Source organism: Neovison vison, chromosome 14 (genome assembly GCF_020171115.1).
Source record: "Neovison vison isolate M4711 chromosome 14, ASM_NN_V1, whole genome shotgun sequence".
In the NCBI taxonomy this organism is placed as follows: domain Eukaryota; kingdom Metazoa; phylum Chordata; class Mammalia; order Carnivora; family Mustelidae; genus Neogale; species Neogale vison.
The window spans coordinates 872,194-890,486 of record NC_058104.1 but is presented as its reverse complement, the minus strand read 5'-3'; the positions used below and the strand labels follow the sequence as shown (position 1 = coordinate 890,486).

Sequence of the window (18,293 nt, the reverse complement as noted above, 5' to 3'; positions counted from 1 at the left end):
AGAACGTGAGGCTCACTGGGTCCACGTGCTCCCAACCCGGTCTGGATAGCCGTGCCTGGTGCCACCCCTCCCAGGCTCCCTGGGCCTGCCCGGGGCAGGACCTCCAGCCCACAGGAGGGGACAGGGAGCGGGTGTGAGCCGGCCAGGGGAAAGGCTCCGTCCCCGTGGCCTGGGCCGCACCGACCCTGGACAGAGGCCAAGGCCTGGAAACATGATAGCGTAACGAGGGCGCTTGTGTTTGACAACCTGATCTCCCGAATAAATTAGAGAATAAAGGTTTGACTCCTTCCCAAAGCAAATATTGTCCCTGGGGCCGATCGAAGCTGGTGCGGCTCAGAGCTCGTGGACCAGAGGAGGCTGGGAGGGGGCAGGCAACCGCCTGCTGGATGTGGGAGCCGGGACGCTGTGGCGAGGACAGCGGTGGCGCCAGCAAGTGGGGTCTGAAGAAGAGCAGGTGTCCCCCGCGGGCCAGCCTGGGGGGTGGCATCAGGCTGTGATCTCAAAAGACGTGGTGGGGGAGACGTCTGATCCGTCCTGATCCTTCCCTCGGACCAGGACAGCAGGAGGCTCACTGGGGGCCGGAGCACCTGACGTATGGGGGCCTGCTGACTCCACTGCTTTGTTCCTGGGGGGGCTGGGGGGGCTCCCCTAGAGGTGGGGCCTCGGACCCTAGCTGATGACTAGACCCACCCCTCCCCACACCATGGTTCAGCATTCCAGGGAGGCAGGGCGCCCTGGGAGAAACTGAGGCCAAGTGCATTGGCTCGGAGTGACTTTGGGGAGTGAGTGCAGATGGCTCAGAGATCTCTGCCCAGATCAATGTCTCCCAACTGATTTGACATTGGGAGCTGCCTCCTTGGGGCTACGCCGGCCCAGAGCGCCCGTGCACCCCTGGGCGCACACCCATGCCTGAGCGACGGACGCTGGCAGCGCCCCAGCGGGATCCTGCAGCGCAGGGGGCGGGTGTGAGCGTGTGTCTGTGAGCGTGCATGAGTGTGTGTGCACAGGATGTCCCTGGAGATCCCAGGCAGCCTGTGGACCCTGGCTCGGGATGATTGCTGGGAACTAGGCTTGGCCAGAGTGGACAGTCCCTGAAGCCTTGGGTGAGGGTGAGGCCCTGAGCAGGACACAGGAGGACCCAGACACCCCCCAAAAACCTGGTGGGAGGGGGAGGTGGGGGTGGGCTCAGGAGGCCAGGGACACAGCCCTCCAGCATCCGACACGGGCTGGGGCTACCACGCTGTTGGAAGCCCTGCGTCCCCAGACCCTGAGCGGGGGCAGGGCAGCACAGAGCAAACGGGCTTTGGAGGGGGGTGACCTGCTTTATGGGCTCTCTCTCCGCCTCGATGAGTTTTATTGGCCGCCGGGCTCCAGTAGCTCCCAGAGTGACCTCGCTCAGGAAATCCGGCCTGCAGGGGCAGGGCGAGGCCGCCTCCAGGACAGGAGGGCAGATGCAGGAGGGGTCTGTTTGCCTGGCAGGGCGGGGCAGGGGATGAGAGGCCTCCCCACATTTAGGGAAACCGAGGCTGGCCCCAGGGCTCTGGCGGGCAGCAGCTCCTCCCAGACCCGTCCCTAGCAGCAGGATCCAGATCGGGGTGTCCTGGGTGGGGCCAGGAAGGGCCCAGCCCTCCCGGGTGTCCCGAGGCAAGAGGGTGAGCAGAGAGCAGGTGGCACCATGAAGGACTTCCCACAGAACCTGGGGGCCCCAGAGAACTGTGGTGTGCTTTCGGGGTGTGTCAGGGAGACGGACGTGAGGACTGGGTCTGCGCTGGTCCCTTCTGGGCATCTGCATAGCTCGGATGTCAAGGGCAGGGGACCTGGGAGACAGCTGGACCTGGGGGTGACCCCCATCCCGGACACTTCCACGTCCCCTCCCTGCGGCCAAGCACACTGTCCCATCCAGGCTGGCCGTTGCCATCCGGGGTCCTGAAGGGTGTGTGTTGAATGACCAAGAGGACATTGAATGACGGGGGCTCTGGCTAGGTTGGGGGTGTACCCACAGGTCCCCCTCCCTGCCCCTTCCTCCCCTAGGGCTCTCACTCTCTCCTGGGGGGACAAGGCTCTGCCCTGTCCCCCCTCCTCAGGCTGCGTAGCCGCAGACGGCCCTGACTGCTATGCGTTGGGTGCAGGGGCACCGTCCGGCACTGGGGGAGTCCCCACAAAGGGGCAGGAAGGGGCTCTGGCCCTCGACCAGCCCATCTCTTCCCCCATATTTGCACTTACACCAGCGTCCATCGCCCAGCCCATAGCCCCCTGGTGTGAGGAAGGGCAGGTGTGCCCTGGGGAGGGAGAAGCACACAGGTCCTCCTGCCAAGGGCTGCGTAGCTGGTTCTCCAGTGGGAGGAAACTGATCCCAGGACACTGGGGACCGGCCATGCTCTCTCCTGCTCAGCACCTGGCTGTGGATCCCTGCCCCGCTACGTAGCCCAGGCACAGCCTGTCCGCAGGGAACAGGCAGTCCCCCCACTGGGTAGTGTGAGAAGACTTTAATTAACAGATGTTTTGCAGGGCTGGGCAGTGAAGTTCCCTGACCCAACAGGTACAGGGATAGGGTTCTGAGAGCAAGGAGGAGCCCCCGCTTCAGCCCAGGGCAGCAGCTGTCCTGAGAGCTGAGACTGTGTGCCCGACCCCATCTCCTGCCTCCCATACCCTGCTGGGCTCCCTGTTGCCAGACACAGCCTGGGAGGCAGCGCTGTGGCCCATAGGGTCAGGGTAAAGCTAGGGAGTGGACCTGGAGGAAAGGGACACACCCGATGCCCCCCACCCACATCTATGTTCTGGGGGTCATCAGGCCTGGGTTGGAGGGCATGCCGGGAGCTGCCCCGGGTTAGCCTCCAGAGCCCCCATTCCCTGCCCACGTGGTACCCAGCCTGTGCTGTGTGGTCTCCTCCCTCCCTCCTGACTCAGCGCCCAGCAGACACACCACGGTCTCCCTAGAACCAGACCGGGGTCTGCCCTGTGGCTGGTGTCGCAATGGGGTAGGAGATGGGCATCCCAGGAGACAGGCTGCTGTTACCTGGGGCCTCCCGCTTCTGACACCTGGCCGTGGCCTCTCTGGCCCCCTGAATGGAGGGTCCAGCCACGTGTCCTCTGCAGCCACCCTGCTGGGGCCCGGCGGAGCTGCAGCATCCGCCCGGATCGCCCGAGAGGGACAGATGACAGTGGTGACCAGGCAGCCTGTGAAGGCGTGTGTGTGGGCGCGGCCTGCCCGGGGACAGGATGGTTCTCACTCCTTCCCACGCTGACGCTGACGAGTCGTGCCCCCTCCGCTCTCGCGCGTCCTGTGTCTTGCATTTGGGTTTTGGGCTTGGTGTTTGCTATTTTTACGGAGTCAGCCTGACGCTCAGCTGCCTGGGAAATGCTTCCACGTCTGTTTTTGGATGAAGAAGTCTTTCCCTGTCCACAGACGCGCGAAATATTTTCACATATTTTCAACTGTGGCCGAACACACGTCATAGAGAGCGCACCCCTCCCCCGCTCCCGGTGCGCAGCCCAGGGGCGCACAGTGCCTTACGCTGCCGAGGGACCACGACCACCGTCTGTCCACGGGGCTTTTCCATCTTCCCAAACCAAAGCTCGTGCCCAGGAACCGCCGACGCCCCACCCGCCCCCGCCCCTGGGGACCTCCGCCGACCGTGGTGGAGGGGATCTGACTGCAGGAGGGGCTTGGAGAAGGGGAAGCCCGCCGAGTTTGTCTCCCTGCGACAGGCTTGTCTGACCGCTGCCCTCAAGGGTGCCCCCACCCCCCATGGAGCCCGCACTGGCGTGTCCTGAGGAAACTTCTGTTGTGCAGATGGACCACATTTTGACCATTCGTCATTGACGGATAGCCTGAGTGGGTCCCCTGTGGTTGGGGTGCGTCCCACGTGTTTTCCGTGGCCATATCTCTAGTGGCTCTTTTGTTCCACGGGCATGTGCGTTAGCTCATGGGGTATCCGTAGTGTGGAGGCGTCACAGCCCCCAGCCTTGTGAACACACCAGCCACTCTCATCCTCGGGGTGTCCTTGGCCTCTGCCGTGGTGTTCACTACTGTATCTTCAGGTTCTGCTTCAGCATCTTCTAGGCTGGGTCAGAATGTTCTAGAATCCTGTCTACTCCCTTTTCCAGGTTGTGTCCGGCGTTAGTCTGCAAAACTAAGAAAGTGGGTTTTGTTCACAAATGTTCCTAATAGCACTATCTGTGACAGCTCACCAGCCCTCGCACGGACAACCCGTGGTCCATCCACACAGTGGGACAGGGCCCTGACATGCGCTACAGCACGGCCCCAACTGGAAGACGTGACGTTCAGAGGCCACAGGCAGAGCCACGCAGCATGGGAATCCGATTTCCGGGAAATGTGCGGAAGAGGCAGATCCAGGGACACAATGAGATCAGGGGTTGCCAGGGGCTGGGGAGGGCTCGGGGTCACTCTGGAGGGACAAGAACTCTCCAGAACTAGATGGAGGTGCTGGTGGTTCTGCACCGGGAATGGGCGAAATGCCACTGAATCGTTCACTGTGAGGTGGTCGAGCCTACGTTATGTGGATCTCACCTCGGTTTTTTTTTAAAAGGTGGTTTTACTAGAATCCACTAAACTGGCAGACTTCTCATCTCATGCTGGGCTGGGTGCTCTTTGGGGGGGTTCTGGCATGAACGAGGACTGAGGGAACCCCACCTCTGGCAGCTGGTGGCACCCATGAGGCCCCAGGCCAGGCCTGTGGGTGCTCTTGGTACACCCAACAAGGGAAAGGGCTCTGGGGCCTCTGGCAGCCACCTCTGCCTCCTCTTGTGTCCTGTCCTGCGGCCTTAGGCCTTCCTTCTAGAAGGTTCCAACATCTCCTGCCCAGTGCAGCCCTTGTGCAGCTCCAGCCGCCTCGCCACAGCCCAGGACCTCATCCAGCTCGTGGGGCTCCACAGATGCCAGACGCTGCTCTGGCCACGGCCTCTGTGGTCTCATTGCCCCAGGATCCTTGCTGCAGGAGGAGATGTGGGGGAGGCCCAGGGAGGAGGCGGTGGTGATGGGGCACGGGAGGGGCTGGGCAGAAGGCCCAGGCAGGGGCACAAGCCAGAAAAGGAACGGACTCACAGTGGCCCCAGGAGGTGGATGGAGCCCTGCTGTGGAGTGAATGCGCCACTCTCCAGCTTCAACCCTGCCTGCAGGGGGGGGAGGCATGCAGCCTAAGAGAGGTTCCGTCTCTGCCAGGCCCTAATTTCAGCCTCATCAAAGTACACGGTGACACTGGAGTGTCTGGGGCTCCCCCGGGCTCAGGGCTGCACCTTGAGGGGCTAATCCTCCACCATCTGGACAGATGAGGGGACACTGGGCCCTGCATTCACCCTGAGGATGAGACTCTCCCCTCTGGCCCAGGACCACACCCCCACTCTGCTAGACGCCGTCCTGTCTCAGGGCCTTGGCCACCCTCCTACACCCCGGGGTTCTGTGTGTTTCTTGGCGGAGTCGGCCCTGAGCAGACCATGTCTCCAGGGGCCGCCCATGTCTCCAGTGTCCACAGCAGGAGCTCTGCAAACGTGTCCGCAGCCCCGGTGCCGGGCTCAGCTCTGCACAAGCAGAATGGATGGCCCCCCACGCCGGGCCCCGCAGGCCTCCCTCCCAAGCATCTCGGTGTGGATGCCCAGTCTGCGCACACCCCCATCGGGGGGCCCCACGTCCGTCTGGCTCTAGCCGTATCCCTGGCACTCTGCGCCATGGCTGTACACAGTCGGAGCTCAGACACGGCTGGCTGGGCATGGCGAGCCGGGGAGGGCTAGAGCTCCGTGGCCGGCTTGACCAGGTGGCTGCTGAAGGTGATGCAGAGATCGCTGTGCTCACCATAGATGGCGTTGCTGCGGTCACACTGGAACACGCGCACCCAGACGGCGTCGCCAGTGGCCAGTGGCAGCAGCAGCTCTGGGTCTGTGTGACGCTGTGCTCCCTGGGCTGGCGTACGGCACAGCAGCGGCCCGCCCGTGGCACATGATGTGCAGGTAGGTCTCTTGTGGTTGCACGTGCGCACGCTGAGGCTCAGGAAGTAGACGCCCGGCACAGCATGCAGGAAGCGGCCGGATGGCAGGTAAAGGCTTATCCAGGTTCACCAGCTCTGCGTCAAAGGGCACGGCCTGGAAGCGGTCAGTGCTGGGCAGGCCCTCCCGCTGGCCCACCGAGAAGGCCGCGCAGGTGCGTGGACACAGGGAGCCCGGTGGCCCTGCCTGCCCCTTCTGGCCTTTGTGGCCCTGGAGGCCATGGGCGCCTGGCAGACCCTCCTTCCCGCTGCTGCCGGAGGGACCAGTGACCCCTGGTTCGCCCTTCTCACCTGCAGGAGAAGGGACCAGGGGTCAGGGCATGGGGTCTGGGGTCACAGGGGGCCAGGAGAAGCCACGGCCCCAGTCTGCATCTCTTCTGGGGTCTCAACCACCTGCTGCGTGGGAACAGGAGGGGCAGCAGGGGTGGCGGGGACAGCAGGAGCTGCCAGAGGATGGTCTGCCCTGGTCTGTACAGGATGTGAGGCTGGGAGCTTGGCAGGTCCAGCTAAAGGCAGCTGCTGCCCAGTGCCCTAGGACGAGGGCTTGTGTAGCTGGTGTCCTTCCAGAGGGAACCTGGGGCCTCCATCCAGCCTCCCCTGGAGGCTGGGCCTAGGGCACCGCTGTGGGTGGGTGAGCAGGACAGAGGGGCCTCAGGCGCCCTTCTGCCACAGCCCCCTGCCCAGGCTGCCTCGCTTCCCCCTTTCTGCAGCTGCCAGGAGCCAGAGGCAGGTGTCCAGTGTCCTGCCCACAGGGGCCCAGCTTCCTCCATCAGGGCTCTCTTGCCCCGCCCCCCAGCGTGGGGTGTCCTCACGGGAACAGGCCTGGGGTGGGGGTGCCTCCCCACAGACACTCACCTTTGAGGATGGAGATGTCCACAGTGGGATGCACGCGGGGCAGCAGCCCCCACGGCTCCCCAGTGCGGTGGGGGACAGCAGGGGGCCGGGCAGGGCGGCAGCACTACACACAGGGACGTTGGGGAGGCCTCAGGCCAGGCCAGGCCCCTACATGCAGCCCCAGGAAGAGCAGGAGGCCAGAGGCTGCCGTCCATACCAGAGCCTGGTGGGGGAGCAGAGGGGGTCCACGTATGAGGAGGAGGGGCCCCAACCGAGCCCCAAGCCCCTGGGGGCCGTGCCCCCTGGTCTGGGGGAGAGGTCAGGTGAAGCCAGAGACCTGCCCTTGTGGGCCTCCAGGACCCTCCGCCCCTGCCCCTGACAGACATCACCACTGGATCTCTGCATGCTTCCCGGGAACTTGAAGTAGCCTCGGAGTCATCTGGGGTCAGCATGGGGGCCAGCTCACACCTGGCCCTCCAGAGCCCCCAGCAAATGTGGCTGAGGCAGCCCCACGCTGTCCAACCTGGCGTGGCCGGGACCCTTCCCAGGTCTGCTCTGGGAGGCCCCCCAACCCCTCCCTGCGGCCTTGACTCTGGGCAGGGGCAGGTTCCCTAACAGCCTGCAGCCCCTGCGCCGGGGCCCCGCTCCTGGCAGATTCAGGGGAACTGTCATGGGGGTAGGCTCTGATTCAGCTCCCCAAGCCCCCACCCCATGGCTGTTGGAGCCCTCGGGCTGCTTCGGGAACGGGCAGGGCCCCAGGGTTGGGAGGCTGGCTCCGGGCCCAGGTTGGGTGGCAGTCTCCACCAGGCGGTTTCTCCCCGGCTGTCTAGCTGGGTAGACGGTGGTACCCACATCCTGAGCTGCCAGGGGAAGGAAAGCTACTTGGGAGGCTCCCCAGGTTGGAAAAGATGGTCTTTAATCCCCACCAGGCCCCGGGCCTCCTGCTTCTGCCTCCCCTCCCTCAGGAGACTCTGCCGCACGTCTGGCCCACCCATGCTTCTCCTGCTGCATCCGGGAAGCGCAGGCAGGGCAGAGCCCCTGTGAGGGCAGCAGTGTGAGGTCAGGGTCCTCACTCTTCCCCATCATGCAACCCTGCTGAAAAAGACACGGGACCTTCCTCCAGGAAGCCCTCAGGGATTGCACCCCAGGATGGGTTTCTTCCTCTTGCACAGTGGGGGCAGAACCCATTCTCGGGATGAGCTTTCCTGGAGGGGGAACCCCTTCTGTGTACCACCTCACCCCAGAGCCCAGCAGACCCTGACCCGCCCTCCTGGCTGTGCTGGATCCTGCAAGCCCCTCCTTGATTCCTCCCATGGAGGGACCTGACAGGACCCTCGGGGGATCCCACTCCATAGTTGGGCCTGTGCCTAGGGTCTCTGGCAACGTGGCCCCCTGGGCCTGCCCAGCAGGTGGTCTGGGGTGCAGCCTCCTTCCTTCTGAGGACTGGAGGGGAGCACAGACGACCCCCTCCAAGCCCAGCCTGCCTGGGGTATCTGTGAGGACCCCCACTCACTCTCTACACTCCCTGTTACCATTATGCCATCTGCTGCTGCTGCCTGCCTGGCTGTCTCCGGCGTCACTGCCCTAAAAGCCCGTGAAAGAGCCCTTTCATGCCCACCCCAGGTGCCCACGGCTTCCCCTGGACCATCCAAGACCAACAAGCCCTGGGCCAGCATCAGAGCTCCTGGGCTTTGCTACCTTCCACCCGGCCTGCCCTCCACCTGCCACCTGCCGCAGGTGCTGCGTGGGTCTGCCATGGGGGCCCCGGTGTCCTCCTGCCAGCCCTGTGCCACAGATGGGTCTGGGGGTCTGGGGTGTCTGGGACTGGTGAGTGGGGCACCATTCTGTGGGCTGGCCGTTGTCCTCTGGGGAGCAGACACTTGGCAGGGAGGCATTCCAGAGCTGAGACTGATGGAGTCGGGTGAGGGCTAGCGGCCAATGTGGGGGGGCACGGACCGGGGCCACCATGCCTGTGCCAGGCCCACCCGGTGACAGGGACACCCTCATCATCTCTAGCTGGGGAGCACAGCATCTGGCCAGGCCCCAGGTGTCTGTCCCCTTTTTCCGCTGTGCCATGCCAGGGTTCCGGTGCCCGGCCGAGCAGATGAGCTGTGACCCCTGCTCGGGGGTCCTCCGGCTTAGCCCAAACTTTCAGAAGATAAAGGGCGGGACCTGTGGGCCGCCCCTGCCCCAGGCAGTGCAGGAAGGGGGAGGGTCCGCTACAAGCCAGAACCCAGCCCACACCAGTGCCTTGCCTTGTCTCCGCTCTGAGTCTGGATGGCTGGACACTGGGCCCAGAGACAGGCCCAGCGCCTTGGCCTCTGGTTGTGGGGACATGTGTTTGCCTGGTAAGCTTCCCCCCTACCCAAGCCAGCAGTCTGTAGGGGAGGCTACAGACATGGCCTGGGGGACAGAGGACCAGGGAGAGTCAAGGACAGAGAAGGGGGGAGACAGGAGCATTGCTGCCTGCAGGGGACCCTGCGGCCAGGCTGAGGGGGCACAAGGTGTGAGGGCCGCGGGCAGGGGTGGCGCCAGTTGGAGCCGTGTCCTGGAGCAGACCGGAGGCTCCCTATGGGAACGGCTGTCTTCACACCCCATCTGCAGGTGGCACAGGCGGAGGAGGGGTGAAGCCCGGGGCCCTGTGCCCCGACGCGCTGGCCCCATGGGGCCCCACACCTTGTCAGCGTGTGCCTGGCGCAGGCTTGGCTCTGAGACCAGGCAGCTTCGCGGGAGCCTCTCCTGGAGGCCCATACGTGGCCCCTACTTCCCAGCGCGGCGTCCCTATGAGAGCCTGGGCCCAGGGTAGGTGGGCACGTCCTCGCTGGCGGTCTCACTCCGGCCTCTCGGGCACCAGAGAGGAGCACAGGCCCGACCTCTGCGGTTCCCTGCATCCGAGTGTCAGTTTCCCCACCTGTAAAATGGACATCGATGGGCTCAGCAGTGGCTGGGGGCATCCCCTGTGGCAGGTGGGAGCAGGAAGAGCCTTGCCCCTGGGGGTCTGGGCGAGTTCTGGCCCCGCTGCAGGCCCCAGCGTCCCTTGTCCTGAGCCTCCCCAGGAGATGGGAGGTCACTGTGTGTCCCTTAGGGGAGGGGAGAGGGAGCTAAATTTGCCTAGTATATGGGGGGCGCCTCCAGAGGGGCAGGTTGTTTGGTGGAGGTCCTGGAAGGAAGCCTGGGGTCCCTGCGGTCTGGGTGGGTCCCCCGGCTGCCCAGTGTTCACTGAGGTGCAGGTGGTCAGCAGGGGCTGAGGGTGACTCAGCAGGTGGCGGGAGGGCCTGGACAGAAATAGCCGTCCTCAGACATGCTGCCTGACATCTCCGTGACGACGGGAGTGTGGCTGAGCGTCACGGCCCCATGGGTCAGTGGCCCCCAGGGGGCCACAACGTCACCTGCAGCGGGGCAGGGCTCCCTCCCTGCCTCCAGCCCACTGCAGCGCAGGAAGGCCGCACTGACCACCAACTCGAGCCTGGGTGGGGGGACAAGGTGCCCACACGGCCCCCAATGCAGCAGCAGCAGCAGCCCTAGCATGGGGGCCCGGGGTGAGGCCAAGTGCCTGTCACCACAGACTCCACTCAGTGGGGCCATGCAGGGGGTCCTGTAAGGAATGGACGGGGGCTCCAGACCCGGGCACCCTGCGGGGTCAATCACTCATTGTGAGAGTGACTGTGCAGCCAGGCTGGAGGGCTCCACAAACAGGGAACCTGTGGAAGCCAGGGGTAACCTAGCGGTGCTGGGGCAGCCCTGAGGCACCAGGGGGCTCGCAGTAGGGAGCAGAGAGGGGCGACACTGCGGCCCCAGACCTTCTCTTTCCGTTACCCCCACCACGCTTGCCCTGCCCAGCACCCTGGGACCCTGTCCCCTGATGGATCCTGCCATGCAGGACCCCTCCGGCGGCTCTGGTGGCCTGATGTGACCCTGCTCCCCCTCCCCAGGGCCCTGCTGCCTCAGGGCCTGGGTCCACAGCGGTGCCACTGTGAGCCCAGAAGGGTCAAGGTCTCTGAGGCAGCTGGAGACCTGGGCTGTGTCGTGGCCTCACCTTTCCCAAGAGCCTGGCCGGGCGTTGGGGGCCAGGATCCCGGGAAGCCATCCTTCAGATCCGTGGTCTGGTGGATCGTCTCTACAGGGGGACAGACCTTCCAGACCCCGGCAGCCATGACACAACCAGAGACAACGAATGGCCAGCCAGCAGCCCCGGGTCTGTCCCGCGCCCTCTCAGCCCGGGGCCCCCAGCCCACCCGAGAGACAATGAGCTGTGCTCAGCACCCACCTTGCCCCTCAGTCCCCTGGCAGCTGTCGCAGGGGCAGGGGCTGGACGCTTCCTGAGTTCTCCTCCTGAACTGCCCTGCACAGGCGGACAGGGACTGGAAGCTGTGTGCTCCGGGTGGGGTGGGCGCTCGCAGGGCCCTCCTTCACGGAGGTGAGGGGTGAGGGATGGTGCATGAACAGGTGGCACTGGGAGCCCTGTGCCTACCGTACCCCAGCCTGACTCACCCTCCGGTTAAGGAGAGGCCGGACGGGACACTGGCCACCCTAGGTGACCGAGGTGCCTGAGAGTGGGGGGCCCCCCCACCCCTGGCTCAGAGTCTCCAGGCATCTGTCCTCCTGAGTGCCCTCCCACTGTCAGGGCGAGGTGGCAGGGAGAGGCCCCAGGGGTCTTCTGCCTGGCACTCTGCAGCAGAAGCTCACAACCCCTGGCCCAGTCCCTCGGGGCAGAGCCAGCCAGCTGCACAGGGACAGCATCCAGGGCACACGGAGGAGAAAGCTGGGGCTTTGGTCATGGCTGAGGTGATGACAGCTGTGGCTTCCACGGTGGCAGGAGGGGACGCTTCCTCTGCGGGGTCCTGCGGGCAGCTCAGGCAGACAGAGGGCCCCCGTCCGAGGCTCAGCAGGCTCAGAGCTGCTGGGGGGGGTGGGGGGCACTGGGTCGTGGTGAGCAATGCAGGGGCCTCTACAGTCCTCTCCAGGTGGGAACCAAGGCCACCACAGGCAGCAGGAACTGCCCGGCAAAGGCTCTGAACCCCCACCTCCCACCGGCCTGGGCAGGAGGTCCGTAGGTAAAGCCCACCCACCCAGGCTGCGGCACCTCCACCCAGAACCATGCCAAAAAGTAGAAAGCCAATACACTCTTTATTGGGGGGCCTGGGGACAGTCCCTGCCCACATCCAGCCAGGCCGCAGAGCTAGCCACGGTGCCAGCCCCGGTCACTGGTAGCCGGCCAGCTGCAGGATGGTGGGGTAGCGGGCACGGTGGGCCATGCACTTCTGGCGGTCAATGAAGAGGCTGTTGGTCTTGACAGCCAGGTCCTTCTCCAGGTGCATGCGCGTGTCCTCCAGGTTGCGTAGTGACTGCTCGGCTTCTAGAAGCTTCTCCTTCAGCGCCGCGAGGGACGTGTTCAGCTCCTCCACCTCGTTCACCAGCCTGGGGGGCCAGGGAGGAAGGCGTGAGCTGGGGCCTCCCGGCTGGGACAGGCAAGGCCTGGGAGCCCTGGCAAGGGGTCCCAGGCCAAGCTGCAGGGCCACAGGAGGACCCGAAAGTCCAAAGGGAGACCTGCCAGTCACATGGAGTGGGCCGGGCCAGTATGCCACATGGGCCCCGGGGCAGGTGGGAGAGGGAGTGCCTCGTGCTCTCAGCCCGCAGCCCCACAGGGCCACCGCGCTGAGCCTGAGCTGGGACTTCTGCTGCCACCCCCGTCCCCAGCCCAGCAGGAAGAGCCCACATAGGCAGCACTCTGTAGGGCTGAGCTCAGTGACACCCGCTGCAGTTAGGTGCAATGCTGGTGGAGCGTGGAGGCTCCCGGGTCCCTATGTTCCTGGAGCCTGGAGGCAGGCTACAGACTCCTGGTGCTGCCCAAGGCCCCAGTCCCCTGAGTGTGCTGAGGGCAGGGAGGGAGCCATGCGGGGGGATTCTGCCAACAAGGGCAGAAACACCAGAGACCCCATCCCGACTCGGCTTTGAGCCAGGACCAAGGGGCCACCCATGCCATGGGGGGTCTGGATGGGGGACCCGAGGTGGCATGGGCATGGCGGCCACTGGCGTCGGGGGCTAAGCCTCTCAGACCCTGAGATCCATTGCCGGCAAGACCGTACAGCACAGGGTGAGGCAGGAGGTGCCACGCTGTCCGTGACACTCAGGGCCCTGAAAGGCACATCCACGTCTAGTTGTGTGGGCGGGGGGCAGGGTGTTCGTGGGGCCCAGAGGCCAAGGGGGCTGGGCTGAGGGGGACACAAGCAAGACTGTCCTCAGGACTGCCTGAGCCACAGCCCTGGCGGGCACCTGAACTGCGCGGCATCCCGGCACAGCTCCACGTTGGGCCTGTGCGAGCGCTGGTACAGACGGGTCTGAGCCACCTTCAGGGGCGCCTCCTTGTCCTTGATGGCCTGCTTCAGCATGGCTATGTTGTGCTCCTGGTCCGTGATTTCCCGCAGCGTCTGCACACAGGACGGTTCCTGGAGGAGTTGCCATGACCCCCACCGCACCCCCGGCCCTGTCCACGGACTTGGGGGGATGTATGGAGGCAGGAAGATGTGTTCGGCCCTCTCAGCCCCACCAAGGGCACCCAGAGGGCCAGGGTGGGGCTGCAAAGCCTAGGGTCCAGCAGCTCTGGCCTGAGCGCCCCCCCGCCCCCACCCTGCTGGTCACTGGGCCCCAACCCTGGTGAAGAACCAGAGAGACATGGCTGCAGCAAAGGGCACCCTGAGAGCCCAGGGTCAAAGCCCTAGTAGGCCTGGCCACCTCCTGACACCTTCTCTCTTGCTCTTGCCTGACAGCAACCCCCAGTGTCACCTAGTTTTGTATTGGCTTAGTGAGGGCCCAGGGAGGAGTGGGTGTCTGGAGCCTGGGGTCCCTCCGGCTGGACAGGATAGAGGACGATGGCCTGGTCCGGCCAGGTTGTGACCAAGACAGGGGCGGGGTTGGTCCACAAGGCGGGGGACGGGGGGGGGGGGGGGGGTGTGTGCGGGGGCGGGGCTTGATGGGGCGTTACCTGGGCGGGGTCTGGGTGAGAAGAGGGACCGGAAGTGGCTTGGGTGGGGCCTGGGGGCGGGGCCTAGGGGCGCGGATCGGGCCTGAAAGGGCGGTAGCTGGGAGGGGCTGGAGTAGGGCGAGGGACGCGTCGTGGCCTGGGTGGGGCTGGGCCGGGGTTGGGGGTCAGGGTTGGGGCCTTATGGGGAGGGGCCGGGCCTGGGCGTGGTCTGGTGGGGCGGAGCCTTGTATGGAGGGGCCGGGCGTGGGGCGGGGCCGAGTCTGGGCGTGGTCGGGCGGGGCGGGGCCGGGACCTCACCTTGTGCAGGTGGTTCTCCAGCTTGTGGCGCGCGTCCTCCAGCTCCTCACAGCGGCGCTCGAAGGCCAGGTTCACGGCGTCGCACTGCAGCCGCAGGTCCTCGGCCGTGTCCCGCAGGATGCAGTCGACGAGCACCCGCAGGTTGGCCGAGGCCAGACGCTCGCGCTCCGCGCGGTGCAGGTTGTCCTGGGTGAACCTGGCCCACGTCTCGGGCGTGGAGGCGCTGTGGGCGGGCACGACTTGCCGACGGCTCCTGCGACCCGGCCCTCCCGCGCGCCCCGCGCCCCGAGACCACTGCGCCCGCACGAGTCAGCACCCCCAGCGCGGCCCCGCGGCCCTGTGCCCCCTCGCGCCCCCCGCGCCCCCCGCGCCCCCCGCGCCCCGCGGCGTGGTGGCTGCGCGCCCCCCTGCCGGCCACCCGAGGAGCTGCAGGTAACCCCTCAGTCCCCGGTGAGCTGGGGGTGCGGGGTGCTTGCGCGGGGGTCCTTGCTCACCCGCCCAGCCTGTGGGCAGAAGAGCTGCACACAAGGCCCTCCGTGCGAGAGCGTCAGGGGCGGGGGGCGGGGGGCTGGGGGACGGTCCCCAGCGCAGGGCTCAGGAGCACAGGCGCGGGGTGGGCACCGGGGTTTGGGGCGGCTCCCTGGGAGGGGCTGGGGCGGAGGTGGCCCACCTCTCCTCGAACTTGGCCGAGTGCGGGTGAAACTGCACCTCCGTGCTCTGGTTGTGGTAGAGCGCGCACATCTGGTCAATGTTGTAGGCCTCCACCTTGTCAGACCAGTCCATCTCACACGTTTCCTTGTGCTCTCGGTTCAGCCTGGGGCGGGCGGGGTCTGCGTTTGTGGAGGGTGCACTGGGTACCACCCCAGGAGCAAGCACACACCCCCTTCTCCACTGTGAACCAGGCCACCTCATCCGTCCAGGACAGGGGTCCTCGGGCCACCCAGGCTCTGCCTAGCCAACAGCGTCCAGGAGCAGATGTTCCTGGCCCTGGAAGGCTGGCCTGGGTTCTGGATGCCCAGGCCCCCAGGCCGTGCAGGAGTCTGCACCCCCACCAGTTGCCCCTACCTCCCCCCTCCCCCATCCTCCTGGCTGAGACCGGGGACAAGCCCCCACCTCTCTGAGACTCCCAGCCTGCTCACCCCAGCTTCCTGCCCAGAGCCAGCCCAAGGGGTGAGGAGACGGGGCAGGCGTGCAACCACCGACACCCACCGGATCTGGTTCACGGCCTGCGTTATGGTCCTTTTGAGGAGCTCCTGAATGTTGCGGATAAGCTCGGCTTCCTGGGGGAGAAGACCCCACTCCCTGGTGAGGATCTGAGGAGGGCCAGGCCGGTGTGGGCCCATGGTCAGCCCCTTCAGTGCCTAGGCCAACAGCTGGCTCTGGCTGTACTTGGTTTGGCCCCACAGCCAGCTAGTCGACCCCTATCTCTTTCCCGGGAGGCTGGAGGGAGGAGCCCCGCTCTTTTTCACTGGGTTTGTTCTGGACTTTGGAATATTCTGTTTGGTGTGGCAGAGTGCAGGGTTTTTTCTGGGGGGCACTAGGGCCAGCTCCCACTCACCTGGCACCCACCCAGCAGCCCCTGGGCTCTAGGGGCCATCCCTGCCACCTGCCCCCAGGCAGGGTGGCCAACAACGCCCTGGGTCCCTGGGCCCCTGGGCCCCTGGGAACCATGTGCCCTCCCGGGAAGGGCCCTGGGCTCAGAGAGAGCAGGCTCTCTCCTCCTCTGGCCTTTAAGGAGGAACCTGTGTGCCTTTCTGCTTCTGCGATGGCCCTGTTTTCTATGCACAAACAGTCCGCTACCCCCATTTAGACTTTTACCTTCATCTGGCTCTAAACCCAGGGTCTTTTTCCCTGTACCTGGACCATTGTTCATGTTTTCACGTTGGGAAGGTGGGGTAATGCTTAAGGAGGGGGAGGGGGGTGGTCTCTTGGTTAAGGGCCCAGGGGGCTGCAGCCAGAGCACTGGAAGCTCGTTGAGCAGCTGAGTGTGGGGTTGAGGTGGAGGGGGACCGAGGAGGGCATTGGGGCTGGGAGAGGGGGTACTCAAGGTTCTGGGCAGGGCATGAGCCTGGAGCATGAAGGGGGTGCCCCGCATCTCCCAGGAATGCCCACAGCCTACAGGTCACAAGTAAGGCCCCCAGGATCTGAGAGGGGCTTGGAGCAGAGGACTGGCCTGTGTCATTCCCTGATGCTTGTGGGGCTCCCCCAAGGACAGGTCCTGCTGAGCTTGGAGTGGCGAAGCCTTGGAGTATGAAGGTGACCTCCATCCCACCCTCACCCATCAGTACCTGAATACTGGGCTGGGCCTGGATTTCCACCACAGGCATCAGGGAGGGGGAGCTATGGGGCACTTGGCCTTCAGGAGCTCAGGCACAGGTTTAATTGCATGAGCTAGGATGCCCCAAGGGTCTACCCAGCGGGTCCCGGGACCTAAGGGTGACCATGGGGCTGCCCCTCAGTGCAGGAGCCTACAGGACCCAACTTGCCAGCCCTGCCTGCATCCCAGACCTCAGGTGCCCCCCCACTGGGCTCAGCTCAGTCCCTGTTCCATCCATGGGGTGTATGCTGGGGGGCATCAGGTTGTGGATGGACCTCGCCTTGGTGGCCTTGGAGTGTCCCATCCTCAGGCAAATGTCCCCGACACACATCCAGGCATGAATTCTGTCCCCCTCACCCCAAGATGAGCAATGATTGGGGTGGGGGCAGAGCAAGGGCCCTGGACGTGGGATGGGGTGAGCGGATGTGAGGTCTAGCTCTAGCCCCCGTACCTGCTCAAACCCCTACACTGGGACCTGTCCCCATGCCATGGTGTCCCCAGCTCAGCAGGTCCAAGCTGGGGCCCACCTTGCCTGGAGCTGAGCCTCCCCCAGTGTCCACTGTGAGCCCTGGGCTCTGAAAAGGTCAGACTGGGCACCCTTCCGGGATCAGGGACAGCGCCTCAGTCCTGTATGGCCTGAGCCCTGACCTGTGGCCCCAGCACCTTGTGGGTCCCCAACCTACAAACAGAGCTGGTGTCACGGTGCCTGGGTGTGGACCCGGGCATGTGCTCCACATGTGTCTGCGTGTGCCAAGGGTTACGTGCTCTGAGTATTCCCGTGTGTGCAGAGGGGCGTGGGCTCCACAAGTCTGCGTGCGCCCGCCCGGGGGTCAGCCCGCACCATGGGGGCATCCGGGGGAACCACCCCCCGTCGACCCTGTGCAGGCCACGCTCCCTGAGGCGGGGGAGGGCCACGGGGCCTTTGGCACCCGGAGCACCTTCAGCAGCTCCATTTCCACGAAGTCCCGGACGAGGTCGGGGTGCTGGCGGCGCTCACGGCACTGCAGGTTGTCGGTGGCGACGGAGAAGGGCACGGCGGTGGCGTCCAGGGCACGCTGCAGCCGCTGCTTCTGGGCCAGCAGCAGGTCGGTCTCGGCGGCCAGCTCGCGCACCTCCTGCTGCAGCTCCGACTTCCAGCAGTGCGTGTCCTGCAGCCGCGCGCCCACCTTCCGGGTGGAGTCCTCCTGCGAGCGCCGGGCCAACGCCTCCGTCTCCGCCGCCAGCTGCTGGCTCTCGTGGCGCTGCCGCTCCGACTGGTCGCGGTCGGCGAAGGCTTGGTGGTAGCGGGCATAGCAGTTCTGGAACCACTCGTCTGCCAGGTACTTGGCCGAGCGGAAGCCGGCGGTGGCCAGGCCCGAGGACGTGTGGGCACCTGTGTTCCGGGCCACATCGTACAGCTTCTGGGGCAGCTCGCAGGCTGGCACCGTCTGCGGGGCCGGCTCCTTGGTCAGGAGCACGTCCATCTGCTCCATGGTGCTCCCCGCCCCTGCTCCCCCGGGGAGGGATGGTCAGTGGTCAGGGCAGCGGTGAGCGGGGCAGGTCCCAGCCACTCTGTGCCCAGCAGGACACTTCTGGTCTCCCAGCGACAGGTACACACAAGCCCTCCTGTTGCTGGGCAACTGGTCCCCTCCCCTAGAGGCTCTCTTAAAGGGCCAGGCAGCCACGAGCCCCAGCACCCATCCTGGACCACATGTGGCGTCTGCCCAGAATTGCACGGGGACGGTGGCCTGACCCCAGGGCCCGTTGTCCCCTGCCCATCTTACTCGTCCCAGGGAGCCGGTCCCCCGGACACGCACGGGGGTGGGCCTGTCTTTGAAGGGGTTTGAATTCAGCTGCAGGGGATACTTTGGACCCAGACACCCGC

At 65.5% G+C, this 18,293-nt stretch overlaps 2 protein-coding genes across 2 annotated transcripts; both read right to left on the bottom strand.

The window, feature by feature from the left end:
- Positions 1–5,744: 5,744 nt before the first annotated feature.
- On the bottom strand, positions 5,745–10,987 carry C1QTNF8 (C1q and TNF related 8). The gene is given in 7 exon segments (XM_044233963.1): positions 5,745–5,886; positions 5,888–5,975; positions 5,978–6,060; positions 6,062–6,290; positions 6,855–7,056; positions 7,542–7,693; positions 10,870–10,987. Coding segments are annotated over 7 exon segments (1,014 nt in total).
- Positions 10,988–12,034: 1,047 nt separating this feature from the next.
- Positions 12,035–17,901, bottom strand: TEKT4 (tektin 4). The gene is made up of 6 exons (XM_044233381.1): positions 17,368–17,901; positions 15,322–15,392; positions 14,783–14,926; positions 14,113–14,335; positions 13,107–13,261; positions 12,035–12,251 (listed from the first exon to the last, which is right to left on the bottom strand). The coding sequence occupies exons 1-6, from the start codon at positions 17,899–17,901 to the stop codon at positions 12,035–12,037; spliced, it is 1,344 nt and encodes a 447-aa protein (XP_044089316.1).
- Between the last annotated feature and the right edge of the window lie 392 nt (positions 17,902–18,293).

Bases quoted from the DNA above. Each gene is read 5' to 3' on its own strand.
- TEKT4 (XM_044233381.1), bottom strand. From the start codon at position 17,901: ATGGAGCAGATGGACGTGCTCCTGACCAAGGAGCCGGCCCCGCAGACG. The intron at 14,927-15,321 runs GTGGGTGTCGGT...CGCCCGCCCCAG, and splicing joins CAGGCCGTGAACCAGATCCG to GCTGAACCGAGAGCACAAGG. The intron at 12,252-13,106 runs GTGCCCGCCAGG...CTGGCCCCCCAG, and splicing joins CGGGATGCCGCGCAGTTCAG to GCTGGTGAACGAGGTGGAGG.